At 43.7% G+C, this 18,877-nt stretch overlaps 3 protein-coding genes across 9 annotated transcripts in view; 1 reads left to right on the top strand and 2 right to left on the bottom strand.

Moving 5' to 3' along the window:
* Positions 1-18,304, bottom strand: part of LOC137434496 (acidic leucine-rich nuclear phosphoprotein 32 family member B) — a 104,429-nt gene extending 86,125 nt beyond the window's left edge. The window contains exon 1 of one of the 3 annotated variants that reach the window (XM_068127563.2): positions 18,218-18,304. The gene's annotated coding sequence lies outside the window, so the exon portion shown is untranslated. Of the gene's footprint in view, positions 1-6,422; positions 6,441-18,217 lie in introns of those variants that run through there. The other 2 variants (XM_078785608.1, XM_078785607.1) reach the window with 2 other exon arrangements.
* On the top strand, positions 14,597-16,160 carry LOC137433663 (uncharacterized). The gene is made up of 3 exons (XM_068125940.2): positions 14,597-14,695; positions 15,056-15,122; positions 15,257-16,160. Exons 2-3 carry the CDS (start codon positions 15,080-15,082, stop codon positions 16,030-16,032), a joined length of 819 nt encoding a protein of 272 aa, XP_067982041.1. The 5' UTR covers positions 14,597-14,695; positions 15,056-15,079; the 3' UTR covers positions 16,033-16,160.
* The window catches only part of ARIH1 (ariadne RBR E3 ubiquitin protein ligase 1), a 77,003-nt gene continuing 75,717 nt past the window's right edge, over positions 17,592-18,877 (bottom strand). For all 5 annotated transcript variants that reach the window (XM_068127559.2, XM_068127560.2, XM_078785604.1 and 2 more), the window contains exon 13: positions 17,592-18,822. In XM_068127559.2, coding sequence (XP_067983660.1) covers positions 18,738-18,822 — 85 coding nt within the window. In that variant the 3' untranslated portion in view covers positions 17,592-18,737. The remainder of the gene's footprint in view (positions 18,823-18,877) is intronic.

Here is an 18,877-nt window from a genome sequence, read left to right as displayed (position 1 = left end):
AATAAAAATAAAATGTTAGAAATTTTAATTCGAAAACAAGGGAAATAATAAAAACAGAAGAAAAACAATGAACATGAGGAACAAAACAAGGGCAGTTCAGAATTTTTCTGATTAAAATAATAATAATGATGAAGAAGAGATACGGAAATAAATGAAGCTCAACACCCTGCATACAATTAGCATAAGAAAATATATTAACCAATCACGAGGGTGAACGTGGGTCGTGTGATCGTCGTCAGTGATAAATGGGCGTGGTCGGTGCACGAACCCTCCCAGAATTCAACAGGAAGTCTTGTAATACTCAGCGCTACCGGGAGTGGCGCCATACGACACACGTTTATATAAAGAGATTTGGGTTCTACTCCCCGTCACCCGGAACCTTCCGGGGGTATGGGTTTTCTTTTTAACCGCCGAAAAAACCTTCACATGCACATCCAAACTCCCGAGTACAACCACCAGGTTTCAACTCATTCCATCCAGCAGAGTGCATAGAGGTCAAACAAACACATGCATTTCGAACTACAGAATTCATAGAACACCTTACACTGTTACACCTTACATTGTTCAAGTATATAATGAAATTTAAATGAAATAAAGATTTTAAAGTATCTACCCAACAAAATTCCGGAAGTTTACTACCGTTGATGCAGTGTCTTATACACCGCCTTATTTAACATGCCCTTAGTACTGTGAAACGGAAGGGTTTTCAAAGTAAATAAAAGGCGATTTATGTTCGGTAATGTTCAACTATATAACTCAATTTAAGTGCAATAAAGATTTTAAAGGTACACAACAAAATTCCGGAAGTTTATCACCGTTGATGCAGTGTCTTATACACCACCTTATTTAACATAGGTTTGATGTATGAGGTTTAATGATGCTTTTAACATAAAAATTGAGGTATGCTTCCACCTAACCCTCAAAAAAATATATATATTAACAAAGAATATAAAAAGGAGGTGCCTCCTCCTGGACTAACAAATTGCTTATACACCTCCTCGATCCTTCGTTCTCTGCGCCACCTGGCTTCTTTATCTCTTACTCTTCTGTTGCTCCTTCTGAACATGTTCTGCAATTCATTATCCCCTCCCACAACCCCCTCCTCCCCCCCCCCCCTCCCCCGAGCGTTCCTGCCCTCATTTCAAGGAATTACCCAGACAGTGTTCACGGGTTTGTTTTTTAAATGTTTAAACTTCCCCCTGCGGTGCTGTTTTCACTCGTATATTATAACTCGCGCTTGTTCTTCGTCTTCAAAAGGCTGTCTTCAATTTGCTCATGAAATCATTCCATTTCCAAAAAAAATTCAATCTCGTACAGCTCTTTCTGCCTACATTCAAAAAACACATCTTCATTCCACCTCCTCTAATGTTTTCAAACATATCTCTGACTTGAAAATCTCAAAAAACCCAGTTTGCACCAAATGTTCGATTTTTATAAATCGTTCAAAACTTTCAACACTCCCAACTCTCCCCTCCCCTTCAAATCAAACCCCTCACCTCTCCCCTTCAAATCAAACCCCTCACCCCTCCCCTTCAAATCAAACCCCTCACCCCTCCCCTTCAAATCAACCCCTCACCCCTCCCCTTCAAATATACCTCCTCACCCCTCCCCTTCAAATCTACCACCTCACCCCTCCCCTTCAAATCTACCCCCTCACCCCTCCCCTTCAAATCTACCCCGTCACTCCTCCCCTTTCAAATCTACCCCTCACCCCTCCCCTTCAAATCTACCCCCTCACCCTTCCCCTTCAAATCTACCCCCTCACCCCTCCCCTTCAAATCTACCCCCTCACCCCTCCCCTTCAAATCTACCCCCTCGCCCCTCCCCTTCAAATCTACTCCTCACCCCTTCCCTTCAAATCAACCACCTCACCCCTCCCCTTCAAAACTCCCCCCTGACCATTTTAGTTGCCTCTTAAGTCCTCCACAAAACTGCTCCTCCCCACTTCCTTCCCTTCCAACTCATACCTCCACATCCTCCAACGTGCCACTTCCCTCTGCCACCTCTCAATCTACCCGTCACTGTACCTCATCCCATCACTACCAAACCTTTTGTCCTTTTCATTCTTCCCTTTCTCCTAGCTCTTCTGCAATATCTGACACACTGTCAACAGCTCAGCCTACCTCCCCTCTACTCCCTCTTTTTACCCTACCCCTCCCCTCCCTCTCCTGTATCCGATGCTCCCCCTCCCACTTCATTAACGGTATGGACCTCAAACATCCGGGGCCTTCGCTCAAACCTGACTGATCTCTCCATACAGGTTGCTTCTGACAATCCAGACTTGATCTGCTTAACAGAAACTTTCCTCCTTCAAGATATCTCAGATTCCTTAATATCTCTTTCTGGTTACGCCCTCCTCCGGTATGATAGACCTGAGCCTCGTCCTGGTGGTGGGGTTGTTATCTTTATAAAAAACTCTCTTCCTCACTCTCCTTGCACTGCCCTCTCTAAACCCCGCCCCAGGAGTACCTGAAGCTTCCCATCTGCTCCCACCTTTTGTTCATATGTGTGTTGTGTGGTGAAATTGTCACCTAAGTTACGACCCTGGTGTTATTCTACTCATTGCCACTACGCGGCTCCTATAAAGAGACTGCCCGTTTAGCGCAGAAGGTAGTTCTGTGACATGCAATTCTATGGCATCTCCGGGCTTCCGCAGAATGGTAAGGATTCTGCATTGTGCACTGTATGCCCGCTTGAATAAATATCACCTGTATGTACCTGTAGTAATACTAATACTACGAGCAACAGTACCCGCCCTATGGGCGGGGCTTCAATTGGGAAGCCCAAATGAAAAGGTAAAATATCAGAAATTGAAGGCTTTTTTATTTTAAACGATTCATATAGTTAATAAACATCCGTTGAATCATATCACACGCAAATCATCAAAATCTAAACAGTACATGGACGATCACGTACCACGTAAGTCTCGCGTCTCGCTCGCTCTCATGTTGTCCCGATAATGATCCTTCCACAGGTTCACCGACGGAAACCTTGTTACTTTTACTTCCTCTAGTGACTAGACAGTCAAGTTCGCTCATGTTTTCGGTGCACCGGCACGACCCGAGAACGGCCCGTGCAGGGGCTGATCCGAGGATCTCATCAAACCGTCCGATCGGTAGTAGCGACGGGCGGTGTGTACAAAGGGCAGGGACTTAATCAACGCGAGCTGATGACTCGCGCTTACTGGGAATTCCTCGTTCGTGGAACACTGTCTCAAGCCCCAGTTCCCATCACGGATGGGGCTCAGCGGTTTACCCGAGCCTGACGGCGAAGGGCAAGGTACACGCTGGCCCGTCCAGTGTAGCGCGCGTGCGGTCCCGGACATAGAAGGGCATTAAACGTTCATTGAACATTAAACGTTCATCAAACATTAAACGTTCATTAAAGGATTACGAAACGAAAAACATGACGAAATTACGTTCACACCATCACGTCAAACACTACCGTGAACACATACATCGTCACAACATCGTCACAATGAGAACATCGTCACAATGAACGTTATGCGAACGCGAATGTTATGCGGGAGTCAAAACCTGAGAATGCTGGAGACTAAAGCTGAAAATGGAAAAACTAAATAGCCTATTTTACTCCTGGAGATCCCAGGATTACCCACCCAAAATATCTTTGCGATCGGTTCAGCAGTTTTTACGGTACCTTCGAACAGACAGACAGACAGACATTTGGTGAATTATAGTAAGATGATTGCTGGTTCTCCCTTTCAGATACTGTTCAGATCGATTACGATTAAACTCAGCTTGGAGAAAATGTTGTATACTCTCATTATTACAACATGTTGTACCGTCCACCAGACAGTGATGACTCCATCTACACCTCTGATAATATGGACCAACTTCTATCTACTCATCCCAACTCTCCCTTCCTCATATGTGGTGATTTCAATTGTCACCATGCCAGTTGGCTGGGTGTGGGTACCTCTCTCACCAGCCATGGCTCTTCAGCAAAGGACTTCTGCGACTCACTGGGACTGACACAATCTGTCAATTTCCCGACCCGGATCTCAGTCAACGGAGCATCTTCTCTTCCGGACTTGGTTATGACAAACTTCCCTGAAAATGTCTGCTGCTCTTCTTCTGCTCCAATCGGCTCTTCTGATCATTTCTTTTTTAAAGTGGACATCTCTTTTTTCTGGTCTTCATCAATGATCTCTCCGTTTTAGCTCTTTCACGAGCCTCGATTCAGTATACAAAAAAAAAGAAAAAAAAGGAAAGACTGGAAAATCCTCCCTATCTCTTTACTCATGACTCCACTCTCTGCCGCTCCATATCTCAACCCTCAGATCGTCAGGTGGCAGCCTCCTCACTCTCTGCAGATCTGGACAGCATCATAAACTGGTCAAACAAGTGGAACTTGTCCTTCAATCCTGACAAATCTCACACTCTCACTTTGCCTCTCTGTAAATATCATCTGGAAAACCCTCCCATCTACTTTCTGAAAAATCCTCTCCAAGAAGTTCTGTCACTCAAGCTCTTGGGTCTCACTATCTGCCATGATCTTTCCTGGGAAAACCACATTTCCAAGCTGGCCTCCAAAGCCAGTCGCTGACTTGGTATCCTCCGTCGTGCGAAGTCCTTCCTTGGCACACCTGAGCTTCTCACCACATACAAGGCTTTCATCCGCAGCTCAATGGAATACTGCTCTCCCCTCTGGGCTGGTGCTCCTGCCTCACACCTAGCTCGTCTTCACGCTGTTGAAACCAAAGCTTTCAGAATCATTGGAATCTCCCACGATGAAGCTAACTCCGAGGGCCTCTCACTCACTCACCGCAGGCAGGTAGGTGGTCTTTCCGTCTTCTACCGACTCCTCTCCGGCCTTGCTCCCCCAGCTCTGTCTGTGCTCTGTCCCCCAAATATTCCTACAGGTCGCACAAGATCTGCCAGCAACCCTCTTATGGTTAAACTGCCACAATCAAGACTCTCTGCTCACCTTCACTCTTTCATTCCTCTATTCTCCCGCCTCTGGAACAAACTCCCTCACTCTCTTCAATCCCACTCCTCCCTCCAGGTCTTTAAAACAGCTGTTCACCACCATCCCTTATCTTCCCCCATCCAAAACCTTGATCTTTTCTACCCACATTAAAACACCCCAAATCCACCTTTTTCAAATTCCGACTTCTTTCCTGAAAGTCCTCGTGATGTCCAATTGTTTTATACCTTGTACTTCCTCCCCTCCCCCCAGATCTACTGATGTCCCTGCTCCACTGTTGTTTGTGTGATTTCCTCTCCCCCCCCCCCCCCCTCCCTCTTGTCTCCCGCTCCCTTTATCATATGTTCCATGTTTTTTTGTGTTTTATGTGTTCGCTCTTACACGAGCCTCAAGTTTGTATCCAAAAAAACAAAAATCCCCGTCGTCACCTTCAATCCAGCACGTAGCTCCCCTCACTCTAATCTCTCTGGCACTTGCTGCCTTGCCCTTGATGTAATCTCTTCTCTTCTATCTTAATTGTTGGATAGACCTTCTCAAGTTTATCAGGGGGACAATCTCTACCTGAGTGGCCACTTTCGTTTTTTCCAGCTGCTTCCTGAACAGTTTACCCTTACGTTTACTCCCCCATGCCTCATGTGTGGAATACATCTTGCATTGGAGGATTATCTCCTTCTCCTCAACACTCCAGGTTTCCATTTGTAGTTTTCTCCTCTGGAGTATTATCTTTGATGGTGGTGAGACAGCCCTGTCATATGTAATGCATGTGTGTGAGTGGTGTGTGGTGATTTGAGGGATGGGTGAGGTGTTTGTGTGGAAGATGAAAGTGATGTATGGTGATTTGAGTGGTTGTGTGGTGATTTGAGTGATGTGTGAGGTGTTTGTGTGGAATATGAAAGTGATGTATGGTGATTTGAGTGGTTGTGTGGTGATTTGAGTGGTGTGTGGTGATTTGAGTGATGTGTGAGGTGTTTGTGTGGAAGATGAAAGTGATGTATGGTGATTTGAGTGGTTGTGTGGTGATTTGAGTGATGTGTGAGGTGTTTGTGTGGAAGATGAAAGTGATGTATGGTGATTTGAGTGGTTGTGTGGTGATTTGAGTGGTGTGTGGTGATTTGAGTGATGTGTGAGGTGTTTGTGTGGAAGATGAAAGTGATGTATGGTGATTTGAGTGGTGTATGGTGATTTGAGTGGTGTGTGGTGATTTGAGGGATGTGTGAGGTGTTTGTGTGGAAGATGAAAGTGATGTATGGTGATTTGAGTGGTTGTGTGGTGATTTGAGTGGTGTGTGGTGATTTGAGTGGTGTGTGGTGATTTGAGTGATGTGTGAGGTGTTTGTGTGGAAGATGAAAGTGATGTATGGTGATTTGAGTGGTTGTGTGGTGATTTGAGTGGTGTGTGGTGATTTGAGTGATGTGTGAGGTGTTCGTGTAGATGAGCGAATGTACCGGTCCATGTCTATCGATTGGTGCTCTTACCGTGACCGTGCTGCTCCGACGAATCTGTACAGCAGGGAAGAGTGGGGAAGATTCATTATCAAGATTTGTTGGGAAGAGGATTCTTCTAATTGGTTCTACAGGGTAATTATAAATGGTTCTAAAGGGTATTTCTAAAGGATTCCAAAGGGTAATTCTAAAGGATAATTCTAAAGGATAATTCAAAAGGATAATTCTAAAGGATAATTCTAAAGGGTAATTCTAAAGGGTAATTCTAAAGGGTAATTCTAAAGGGTAATTCTAAAGGGTAATTCTAAAGGGTAATTCTAAAGGGTAATTCTAAAGGGTAATTCTAAAGGGTAATTCTAAAGGGTAATTCTAAAGGGTAATTCCAAAGGGTAATTCTAAAGGGTAATTCAAAAGGGTAATTCCAAAGGGTAATTCTAAAGGGTAATTCCAAAGGGTAATTCTAAAGGGTAATTCCAAAGGGTAATTCTAAAGGGCAATTCTAAAGGGTAATTCAAAAGGGTAATTCCAAAGGGTTTTTTAATGGGTAATTCTGAAGGATAATTCTGAAGGATAATTATAAAGGATAATTATAAAGGATAATTCTAACGGGTAATACTAAAGGGCAATTCTAAAGGGCAATTCTAAAGGGCAATTCTAAAGGGTAATTCTAAAGGGTAATTCTAAAGGGTAATTCTAAAGGGTAATTCTAAAGGGTAATTATAAAGGATAATTATAAAGGATAATTATAAAGGATAATTCTAACGGGTAATACTAAAGGGCAATTCTAAAGGGCAATTCTAAAGGGCAATTCTAAAGGGCAATTCTAAAGGGTAATTCTAAAGGGTAATTCTAAAGGGTAATTCTAAAGGGTAATTCTAAAGGGTAATTCTAAAGGGTAATTCTAAAGGGTAATTATAAAGGGTAATTCTAAAGGGTAATTCTAAAGGGTAATTCTAAAGGGTAATTCTAAAGGGTAATTCTAAAGGATAATTCCAAAGGGTAATTCAAAAGGGTGATTCTAAATTGTCCGAAAGGGTAATTCTAAAGGGTAATTCTAAAGGGTAATTCTAAAGGGTAATTCTAAAGGGTAATTCTAAAGGGTAATTCTAAAGGGTAATTCTAAAGGGTAATTCTAAAGGATAATTCCAAAGGGTAATTCTAAAGGGTAATTCTAAAGGGTAATTCTAAAGGATAATTCCAAAGGGTAATTCTAAAGGGTAATTCTAAAGGGTAATTCTAAAGGGTAATTCGAAAGAATTTTAAAGGGTAATTCTAAAGGGTAATTCGAAAGAATTTTAAAGGGCAATTCTAAAGGATTCCAAAGGGTAATTCAAAATGGTTCTAAAGGGTAATTCTGAAGGATTCTCAAGGGTAATTCGTAAGGGTAATTCTAAATGGTCCTAAAGGGTAATTCTAAAGAATTCTAAAGGGTAATTCGAAAGAATTCTAAAGGGTAATTCGAAAGAATTCTAAAGGGTAATGCTAAAGGATTCTGAAGGGTAATTCGAAATGGTTCTAAAGGGTAATTCTGAAGGATTCGAAAGGGTAATTCAAAATGGTTCTAAAGGATCATTCTAAAGGATAATTCTGAAGGATAATTCTAAAGGATAATTCCAAAGGATAATTCTAAATGATGATTCTAAAGGGTAATTCTAAAGGGTAATTCTAAAGGGTAATTCTAAAGGGTAATTCTAAAGGGTAATTCTAAAGGGCAATCCTGAAGGGTGATTCTAAAGGGTAATTCCAAAGGGTGATTTTAAATGGTCCTAAAGGGTGATTCTAAAGAATTCTAAAGGATAATTCTAAAGGGTAATTCTAAAGGGTAATTCTAAAGGGTAATTCTAAAGGGTAATTCTAACGGGTAATTCCAAAGGGTGATTCTAAATGGTCCTAAAGGGTGATTCTAAAGAATTCTAAAGGATAATTCTAAAGGGTACTTCTAAAGGGTAATTCTAAAGGGTAATTCTAAAGGGTAATTCTAAAGGATAATTCTAAAGGATAATTCTAAAGGATAATTCTAAAGGGTAATTCTAAAGGATTCTAAAGGGTGATTCTAAAGGGTGATTCTAAAGGGTGATTCTAAAGGGTGATTCTAAAGGGTGATTCTAAATGGTCCTAAAGGGTAATTCAAAAGAATTCTAAAGGGTAATGCTAAAGGATTCTAAAGGGTAATGCTAAAGAATTCTAAAGGGTAATGCTAAAGGATTCTAAAGGGTGATTCTAAAGGGTGATTCTAAAGGGTGGTTCTAAAGGATAATTCTAAAGGATAATTCTAAAGGATAATTCTAAAGGATAATTCTAAAGGATAATTCTAAAGGGTAATTCTAAAGAATTCTAAAGGGTAATTCTAAAGGGTAATTCCAAAGGATAATTCTAAAGGGTAATTCTAAAGGGTAATTCTAAAGGGTGATTCTAAAGGGTGGTTCTAAAGGATAATTCTAAAGGATAATTCTAAAGGATAATTCTAAAGGATAATTCTAAAGGATAATTCTAAAGGATAATTCTAAAGGATAATTCTAAAGGATAATTCTAAAGGATAATTCTAAAGGATAATTCTAAAGGGTAATTCTAAAGAATTCTAAAGGGTAATTCTAAAGGGTAATTCCAAAGGATAATTCTAAAGGGTAATTCTAAAGGGTAATTCTAAAGGGTGATTCTAAAGGGTGGTTCTAAAGGATAATTCTAAAGGATAATTCTAAAGGATAATTCTAAAGGATAATTCTAAAGGATAATTCTAAAGGATAATTCTAAAGGGTAATTCTAAAGAATTCTAAAGGGTAATTCTAAAGGGTAATTCCAAAGGATAATTCTAAAGGATAATTCTAAAGGGTAATTCTAAAGAATTCTAAAGGGTAATTCTGAAAGATAATTCTAAAGGATAATTCTAAAGGGTTCTAAAGGGCAATTATAAACCGTAATTATAAATGGTTCTAAAGGATCATTCTGAAGGATTCTAAAGGGCAATTCTGAAGGATTCTTAAGGGTAATTCGAAAGGATTCTAAAGGGTAATTCAAATGGTTCAAAAGGATAATTCCAAAGGATTCTAAAGGATAATTTTAAAGGGTAATTCTAAAAGGGTAAGGGTAATTCTAAAGGGTAATTCGAAAGAATTTTAAAGGTTGAATGTGTTTTAATGAATGTTTCCCCCTGTGCTGTCTTTCCCTCACGGTCCCCCTGTACTGTGTTCCTCGATGTCTTTTTGTTGAATGTGTTTTAATGAATGTTTCCCCCTGTACTGTCTTTCCCTCGCGGTCCCCCTGTACTGTGTTCCTGGATGTCTTTTTATTGAATGTGTTTTAATGAATGTTTCCCCCTGTACTGTCTTTCCCTCACGGTCCCCCTGTACTGTGTTCCTGGATGTCTTTTTGTTGAATGTGTTTTAATGAATGTTTCCCCCTGTACTGTCTTTCCCTCGCGGTCCCCCTGTACTGTGTTCCTGGATGTCTTTTTATTGAATGTGTTTTAATGAATGTTTCCCCCTGTACTGTCTTTCCCTCGCGGTCCCCCTGTACTGTGTTCCTGGATGTCTTTTTGTTGAATGTGTTTTAATGAATGTTTCCCCCTGTACTGTCTTTCCCTCACGGTCCCCCTGTACTGTGTTCCTGGATGTCTTTTTGTTGAATGTGTTTTAATGAATGTTTCCCCCTGTACTGTCTTTCCCTCGTGGTCCCCCTGTACTGTGTTCCTGGATGTCTTTTTGTTGAATGTGTTTTAATGAATGTTTCCCCCTGTACTGTCTTTCCCTCACGGTCCCCCTGTACTGTGTTCCTGGATGTCTTTTTGTTGAATGTGTTTTAATGAATGTTTCCCCCTGTACTGTCTTTCCCTCACGGTCCCCCTGTACTGTGTTCCTGGATGTCTTTTTGTTGAATGTGTTTTAATGAATGTTTCCCCCTGTACTGTCTTTCCCTCACGGTCCCCCTGTACTGTGTTCCTGGATGTCCTTTTGTTGAATGTGTTTTAATGAATGTTTCCCCCTGTACTGTCTTTCCCTCGCGGTCCCCCTGTACTGTGTTCCTGGATGTCTTTTTGTTGAATGTGTTTTAATGAATGTTTCCCCCTGTACTGTCTTTCCCTCGCGGTCCCCCTGTGCTGTGTTCCTGGATGTCCTTTTGTTGAATGTGTTTTAATGAATGTTTCCCCCTGTACTGTCTTTCCCTCGCGGTCCCCCTGTACTGTGTTCCTGGATGTCTTTTTGTTGAATGTGTTTTAATGAATGTTTCCCCCTGTACTGTCTTTCCCTCGCGGTCCCCCTGTGCTGTGTTCCTGGATGTCCTTTTGTTGAATGTGTTTTAATGAATGTTTCCCCCTGTACTGTCTTTCCCTCGCGGTCCCCCTGTACTGTGTTCCTGGATGTCTTTTTATTGAATGTGTTTTAATGAATGTTTCCCCCTGTACTGTCTTTCCCTCACGGTCCCCCTGTACTGTGTTCCTGGATGTCTTTTTGTTGAATGTGTTTTAATGAATGTTTCCCCCTGTACTGTCTTTCCCTCGCGGTCCCCCTGTACTGTGTTCCTGGATGTCTTTTTATTGAATGTGTTTTAATGAATGTTTCCCCCTGTACTGTCTTTCCCTCGCGGTCCCCCTGTACTGTGTTCCTGGATGTCTTTTTGTTGAATGTGTTTTAATGAATGTTTCCCCCTGTACTGTCTTTCCCTCACGGTCCCCCTGTACTGTGTTCCTGGATGTCTTTTTGTTGAATGTGTTTTAATGAATGTTTCCCCCTGTACTGTCTTTCCCTCGTGGTCCCCCTGTGCTGTGTTCCTGGATGTCTTTTTGTTGAATGTGTTTTAATGAATGTTTCCCCCTGTACTGTCTTTCCCTCACGGTCCCCCTGTACTGTGTTCCTGGATGTCTTTTTGTTGAATGTGTTTTAATGAATGTTTCCCCCTGTACTGTCTTTCCCTCACGGTCCCCCTGTACTGTGTTCCTGGATGTCCTTTTGTTGAATGTGTTTTAATGAATGTTTCCCCCTGTACTGTCTTTCCCTCGCGGTCCCCCTGTGCTGTGTTCCTGGATGTCCTTTTGTTGAATGTGTTTTAATGAATGTTTCCCCCTGTACTGTGTTCCTGGATGTCTTTTTGTTGAATGTGTTTTAATGAATGTTTCCCCCTGTACTGTCTTTCCCTCGCGGTCCCCCTGTGCTGTGTTCCTGGATGTCCTTTTGTTGAATGTGTTTTAATGAATGTTTCCCCCTGTACTGTCTTTCCCTCGCGGTCCCCCTGTACTGTGTTCCTGGATGTCTTTTTATTGAATGTGTTTTAATGAATGTTTCCCCCTGTACTGTCTTTCCCTCGCGGTCCCCCTGTGCTGTGTTCCTGGATGTCCTTTTGTTGAATGTGTTTTAATGAATGTTTCCCCCTGTACTGTCTTTCCCTCGCGGTCCCCCTGTACTGTGTTCCTGGATGTCTTTTTGTTGAATGTGTTTTAATGAATGTTTCCCCCTGTACTGTCTTTCCCTCGCGGTCCCCCTGTGCTGTGTTCCTGGATGTCCTTTTGTTGAATGTGTTTTAATGAATGTTTCCCCCTGTACTGTCTTTCCCTCGCGGTCCCCCTGTACTGTGTTCCTGGATGTCTTTTTATTGAATGTGTTTTAATGAATGTTTCCCCCTGTACTGTCTTTCCCTCGCGGTCCCCCTGTGCTGTGTTCCTGGATGTCCTTTTGTTGAATGTGTTTTAATGAATGTTTCCCCCTGTACTGTCTTTCCCTCGCGGTCCCCCTGTACTGTGTTCCTGGATGTCTTTTTATTGAATGTGTTTTAATGAATGTTTCCCCCTGTACTGTCTTTCCCTCGCGGTCCCCCTGTGCTGTGTTCCTGGATGTCCTTTTGTTGAATGTGTTTTAATGAATGTTTCCCCCTGTACTGTCTTTCCCTCGCGGTCCCCCTGTGCTGTGTTCCTGGATGTCGTTTTGTTGAATGTGTTTTAATGAATGTTTCCCCCTGTACTGTCTTTCCCTCGTGGTCCCCCTGTACTGTGTTCCTGGATGTCTTTTTGTTGAATGTGTTTTTATGAATGTTTCCCCCTGTACTGTCTTTCCCTCGCGGTCCCCCTGTACTGTGTTCCTGGATGTCTTTTTGTTGAATGTGTTTTAATGAATGTTTCCCCCTGTACTGTCTTTCCCTCGTGGTCCCCCTGTACTGTGTTCCTGGATGTCTTTTTGTTGAATGTGTTTTATGAATGTTTCCCCCTGTACTGTCTTTCCCTCGCGGTCCCCCTGTACTGTGTTCCTGGATGTCTTTTTGTTGAATGTGTTTTTATGAATGTTTCCCCCTGTACTGTGTTCCTGGATGTCTTTTTGTTGAATGTGTTTTTATGAATGTTTCCCCCTGTACTGTCATTCCCTCGCGGTCCCCCTGTACTGTGTTCCTGGATGTCTTTTTGTTGAATGTGTTTTTATGAATGTTTCCCCCTGTACTGTCATTCCTTCGCGGTCCCCCTGTACTGTGTTCCTGGATGTCCTTTTGTTGAATGTGTTTTAATGAATGTTTCCCCCTGTACTGTCTTTCCCTCGTGGTCCCCCTGTGCTGTGTTCCTGGATGTCTTTTGTTGAATGTGTTTTATGAATGTTTCCCCCTGTACTGTCTTTCCCTCGCGGTCCCCCTGTACTGTGTTCCTGGATGTCTTTTTGTTGAATGTGTTTTTATGAATGTTTCCCCCTGTACTGTGTTCCTGGATGTCCTTTTGTTGAATGTGTTTTAATGAATGTTTCCCCCTGTACTGTCTTTCCCTCGTGGTCCCCCTGTGTGTGTTCCTGGATGTCTTTTGTTGAATGTGTTTTATGAATGTTTCCCCCTGTACTGTCTTTCCCTCGCGGTCCCCCTGTACTGTGTTCCTGGATGTCTTTTTGTTGAATGTGTTTTTATGAATGTTTCCCCCAGTACTGTCTTTCCCTCGCGGTCCCCCTGTACTGTGTTCCTGGATGTCTTTTTGTTGAATGTGTTTTAATGAATGTTTCCCCCTGTACTGTCTTTCCCTCGTGGTCCCCCTGTACTGTGTTCCTGGATGTCTTTTTGTTGAATGTGTTTTAATGAATGTTTCCCCCTGTACTGTCTTTCCCTCGCAGTCCCCCTGTACTGTGTTCCTGGATGTCTTTTTGTTGAATGTGTTTTAATGAATGTTTCCCCCTGTACTGTCTTTCCCTCGCGGTCCCCCTGTACTGTGTTCCTGGATGTCTTTTTGTTGAATGTGTTTTAATGAATGTTTCCCCCTGTACTGTCTTTCCCTCACGGTCCCCCTGTACTGTGTTCCTGGATGTCTTTTTGTTGAATGTGTTTTAATGAATGTTTCCCCCTGTACTGTCTTTCCCTCACGGTCCCCCTGTACTGTGTTCCTGGATGTCTTTTTGTTGAATGTGTTTTAATGAATGTTTCCCCCTGTACTGTCTTTCCCTCGCAGTCCCCCTGTACTGTGTTCCTGGATGTCTTTTGTTGAATGTGTTTTAATGAATGTTTCCCCCTGTACTGTCTTTCCCTCGTGGTCCCCCTGTACTGTCTTTCCCTCGTGGTTGTCAGCTATTTCACGAGCCTCGATTCAGTATAGGGAGAAAGAAGAAGAAGAAGAAAAAAAAAAAGAAAAAAAAGGTCCTAAAGGGTAATTCTAAAGGATTTTAAAGGGTAATTCTAAAGGATTCTAAAGGGTAATTCTAAAGGGTAATTCTAAAGGGTAATTGTAAAGGGTAATTGTAAAGGGTAATTATAAAGGGTAATTCTAAAGGGTAATTCTAAAGGGTAATTCTAAAGGGTAATTATAAAGGGTAATTATAAAGGGTAATTCTAAAGGATTCTAAAGGGTAATTTTAAAGGGTAATTCTAAAGGATTCTAAAGGGTAATTCTAAAGGATTCTAAAGGGTAATTCTAAAGGGTAATTCTAAAGGGTAATTGTAAAGGGTAATTGTAAAGGGTAATTGTAAAGGGTAATTATAAAGGGTAATTCTAAAGGGTAATTCTAAAGGGTAATTCTAAAGGGTAATTATAAAGGGTAATTATAAAGGGTAATTCTAAAGGATTCTAAAGGGTAATTACAAACCGTAATTATAAATGGTTCTAAAGGGTAATTCTAAAGGGTTGTAAAGGTTATATAAGGTAATTTAATGGGTTTCGTTGGTTTCTCGGCTTTGGCTATTTCATACTAAAACACCACTAAACCGCTTCCGTCGGTCGCGGGCTTTTCGCGAGAGCTGATGACGTCAGCGGAATAACGAACGAGCGCGCGCGGATAAAAACGGTCAACGGCGGGAAAAGCAGAACGGAAGAAGCTTCGAATCACCTGAGATCCGATTGATCTACGAATAGTTTCCTTCAGGTAAGAAACGCCGATAATACGGGAGCGGTTATCGAACGTAGCCTTGCGAATTTTCGTTTAAAATAACGTTGAAAGCGGTTTGAAAACGTCAGACGTACCGGTAAACGGTGATGTAAATAAATTGTATAAACAGACTTGGATCGAAGGGAAAGATCCGTTTCCTTCCTTATGGAGGTTGCGATGGGAATTGCATTTTAGTAAATGGTTCATTATGGAATTATTAAATAATGGAGAGAAAAATCTGTCCTGAGAGATGCAAAGCGACATTTAAAGTTTTAACAAGATGTTAAGGTGTGTGTGTGTGGTGTGTGTAATAGAGGTGTTTGCACATTGATGTTTGTGTCCAAATGTCCGTACAAGGAGCAAGCACATCCAGGCACCGCCATGTTGAAGACCATCGTCGTCCTGGTGATCATCTACATCCTCGGTAAGACCTTTGTTTGCACCCTCCAACTATTGAAATCCTTGGACAAACCAAGTAATATAAAAACCCCATTCGATCCCATGTGAATGTATTAAGCATCCGATGTGATTGGCTTTGTACCTTTTGCCCATTGTCAGGTGACCAAGCAGTGATGAGTGAGCTCCAAGCAGTCCCGAACTACGACCAACAGATGCTGAACGTCAACTCGGACGATGTGGTCTACCCTGACTATGCCAACTACGACACGAACGGGCAGGTGGTCCAGGGCCAGTACCCGGTGTACGGAGATGAAGCACCGGTGTACACAGGTGCTCAAGGGTGGCAGCAGGTCCCAAGCAACGAGTACAAGAGAGACCTACACGGACATGAGGACGAATATGATGATGAAAGCGATATCTGGGATGATGAGGAGAAAGACGTGCCCAAGAAGGAGAAAGACGTGCTCAAGAAGGAGAAAGACGTGCCCAAGAGGGAGGAAGACGAGCTCGAGGAGGAGAAAGACGAGCTCAAGAAGGAGGAAGATGTGCTCAAGAAGGAGGAAGATGTGCTCAAGAAGGAGGAAGATGTGATCAAGAAGGAGGAAGACGAGCTCGAGGAGGAGAAAGACGTGCCCAAGAAGGAGAAAGATGAGCTCAAGAAGGAGAAAGATGAGCTCAAGGAGAAGGAAGATGAGCTCGAGGAGGAGGAAGACGAGCTCGAGGAGGAGAAAGACGAGCTCAAGAAGGAGGAAGCCGAGCTCGAGGAGGAGAAAGACGTGCCCAAGGAGAAAGACGAGCTCAAGAAGGAGAAAGATGTGCTCAAGAAGGAGGAAGACGTGCTCAAGAAGGAGATGGACACAGACAAAGACATGATGCACGTGACCGACAAATTGAATATTATTGAGGATGATGCGGAGAAGCAGAAGGAGAAATAGAGGAAAGATGAAGACAAGGAAGGTCATAAGGATGTCCACCTGGAGCACCGTAAATTGGACATGTGGCGAGTACACCTGTATTTCAGTGTCCAGTGAATGTTACAATAAACTCCCATTGATGTTATTATAAATGTTTGCTCTTGGCCGTTTGTTCCTTTTATTATCATTATTTATTTGCATTGCACAAAAAAATTGCAACGTTGCCGAACAACAATGCTCCCACAGAAGATGTAAAACTCACTTTACAGCCCTCACCTAACCCCCTCCCTGGCCCCCCAATCCTCACCTAACCCCCTCTCCCTGGCCCCACAATCCTCACCTAACCCCCTCCCTGGCCCCCCAATCCTCACCTAACCCCCTCACTGGCCCCCCAATCCTCACCTAACCCCCTCACTGGCCCCCACCCTCACCTAACCCCCTCCCTGGCCCCCCACCCTCACATAACCTCCTCTCCCTGGCCCCCCAATCCTCACCTAACCCCTCTCCCTGGCCCCCCGCAATCCTCACCTAACCTCCTCCCTGGCCCACACCCTCACCTACCCCCCTCCCTGGCCCCCCACCCTCACCTAACCACCGCTCCCTGGCCCCCCAATCCTCACCTAAACCGCTCCCGGGCCCCCCAATCCTCACCTAAACCCCTCCCTGCCCCCGATCCTCACCTAACCCCCTCTCCCTGGCCCCCCCAATCCTCACCGAACCCCCTCTCCCTGGCCCCCCAATCCTCACCTAACCCCCTCCCCACCCCACAATCCTCACCTAACCTCCTCACCCCAATCCTCACCTAACCCCCTCTCCCTGGCCCCCCAATCCTCACCTAACCCCCTCTCCCTGGCCCCCCAATCCTCACCTAACCCCCTCTCCCTGGCCCCCCAATTCTCACCTAACCCCCTCCCCAGCCCCCAATCCTCACCTAACCCCCTCTTCCTGGCCCCCCAATCCTCACCTAACCCCCTCTCCCTGCCCCCCCCCCAATCCTCACCTAACCCCCTCCCCGGCCCCCCACCCTCCCCCGGGTCTTCCCCTCCCGGCCGCCACAAAAAGTGCCTGACAATTCCCAACCGATGCATATCTTAAATCTGTACAACTTATGCAGCAAATAGCAAATCGATCTAGTGACGATACTCAAAAGTCAAAAACCGGGCACTGGTGCCCAAAATATTAACAGGTAACGCTTCCAGCGAGCTCAGCAATGTGAATCACACAAGGAGTGCGTGTGAGGGAATGGCGGAGTCGGTGAAGGGAGGAGCACAAGATTTAAAAACAACAACATCTTGACAACTTATTGTGGAAAGAAATCCCTGGGGCTGCGGGAGGGCAACTGGTACCCGACAACGACAAAGCAAAAAAGCCAGCTCGTGCCTCTCAAACAATGACGGCGGTCGTGTACATCAGTTTGCAATACTGGCACTGCGTCAAAAAAAAACAACAACAATCAGGTGGAAATGCACACAGGTTTCCAAAACGTGATGCACGCACCAGTAAGGGAGTCAGCTTTCGGTACCCACGTGACACAGATCCTCAGTGTTAAAAGAAAAAACGTCGTAAAGGGAGTAAAGGACTCGGCTTTAACGAGCAAACACAACTCATTTTAATGCTTCTTTGCACAAAAGAAAGGCATACCTACCTGTGAAGACCTAATATAGGCATTAAAAAAAAAAACATCAACCAAACTTTACATCACAAACCCAACAATAATTCCCGGTGGCCCTGCCGCCACCGAGGACACAGCAATCTGACGATGTCAATTCGGACAACGGAAGGAGGGTACCGGCCTTGCTTAAAAAAAGTTAAAAACACCACGAGCATGCCTTCGGCACATACGGGGGCCAGTCATGCCGAACGACACGAGGAACGAGCAGGCAGTTTGATGTGAAAAAACAAGAAACGAAGAACCCATGTGACAGAGTGCGGAAGTGTGAAGTGGTGGCAATCAAAGAAACGTTGCATAGTAGAGACACTGGCTGTATTCCGCAGAAACATCCTACACTTGGACTTTTACTCTGAGAATAAATATCTGTTGTTTAGACACGAATCACGTAAGCACTTTCCCCATGCATAATGGTTATTTACAATCCAAAAATATTTTTAACGTCTTATCTTACAAAGTGTTCTTTGACTTAAGTCACGTCAAATCAAGCCAATCACAATGATTAAACTGCAGAACGCAGGTTCAAATGGTACTTACAAGTATCGAGATACACCCAGCGAAAGGTCGGTATGACCGCCGAGGCCTTAAAAACGAACACGCTTCATGGTTGCACATCACTCGACTGGAAAATGGCTTTTCCAGGAAGCGAAACCAATGAGGAGTTGAGAAATTCATGGCATCACCTCCTGGTTAAGCAAAGTTTCATTTAAATAGATTTTGATCAATTTTTGATCAACTTTCTTTCTTGTTTTCGTCAAAAGAGGGCATCATGGAGGGAAGGAAAGTGAAAATGAAGACAGACCGAGAAATCTTTTCTTTTCTTTTTAAATACAGAATTAACACGGACCGAACACTGGAATTATGAACATTGCACCGGAGTTGCAAAATCGTCAGGGTGGAGAAATCCTGGGTGGGTGACGTGAGGGAAGGAGATCGAGGACGAGGATAAGACTCCGAGGGAATAGTGGGTGGGCGGATCGAGATCGGGACGTGTGCCGGAAGCCGAGCTCGGGGCACGCGGGAGTCGATAGGCCGCCACGAGGAGAGGCGGCTGCTCTCAAAGCTCCGTATACTCCCATAGGTCTCTCTCGTAGCCTTCGTGGACGTGTTTCAACAGAACTTTACGTCGGCTCTCGCAGTATCTGCCGTGGAGAGAGACAAATCGGCAGTGAGTGGAGCTGCACAAATAATAATAAT

Source organism: Myxine glutinosa, chromosome 10 (genome assembly GCF_964187855.1).
Source record: "Myxine glutinosa chromosome 10, kmMyxGlut1.1, whole genome shotgun sequence".
In the NCBI taxonomy this organism is placed as follows: domain Eukaryota; kingdom Metazoa; phylum Chordata; class Myxini; order Myxiniformes; family Myxinidae; genus Myxine; species Myxine glutinosa.
Note: the sequence above shows the minus strand (reverse complement) of the source record. Positions and strands in the feature narration are given on the sequence as shown.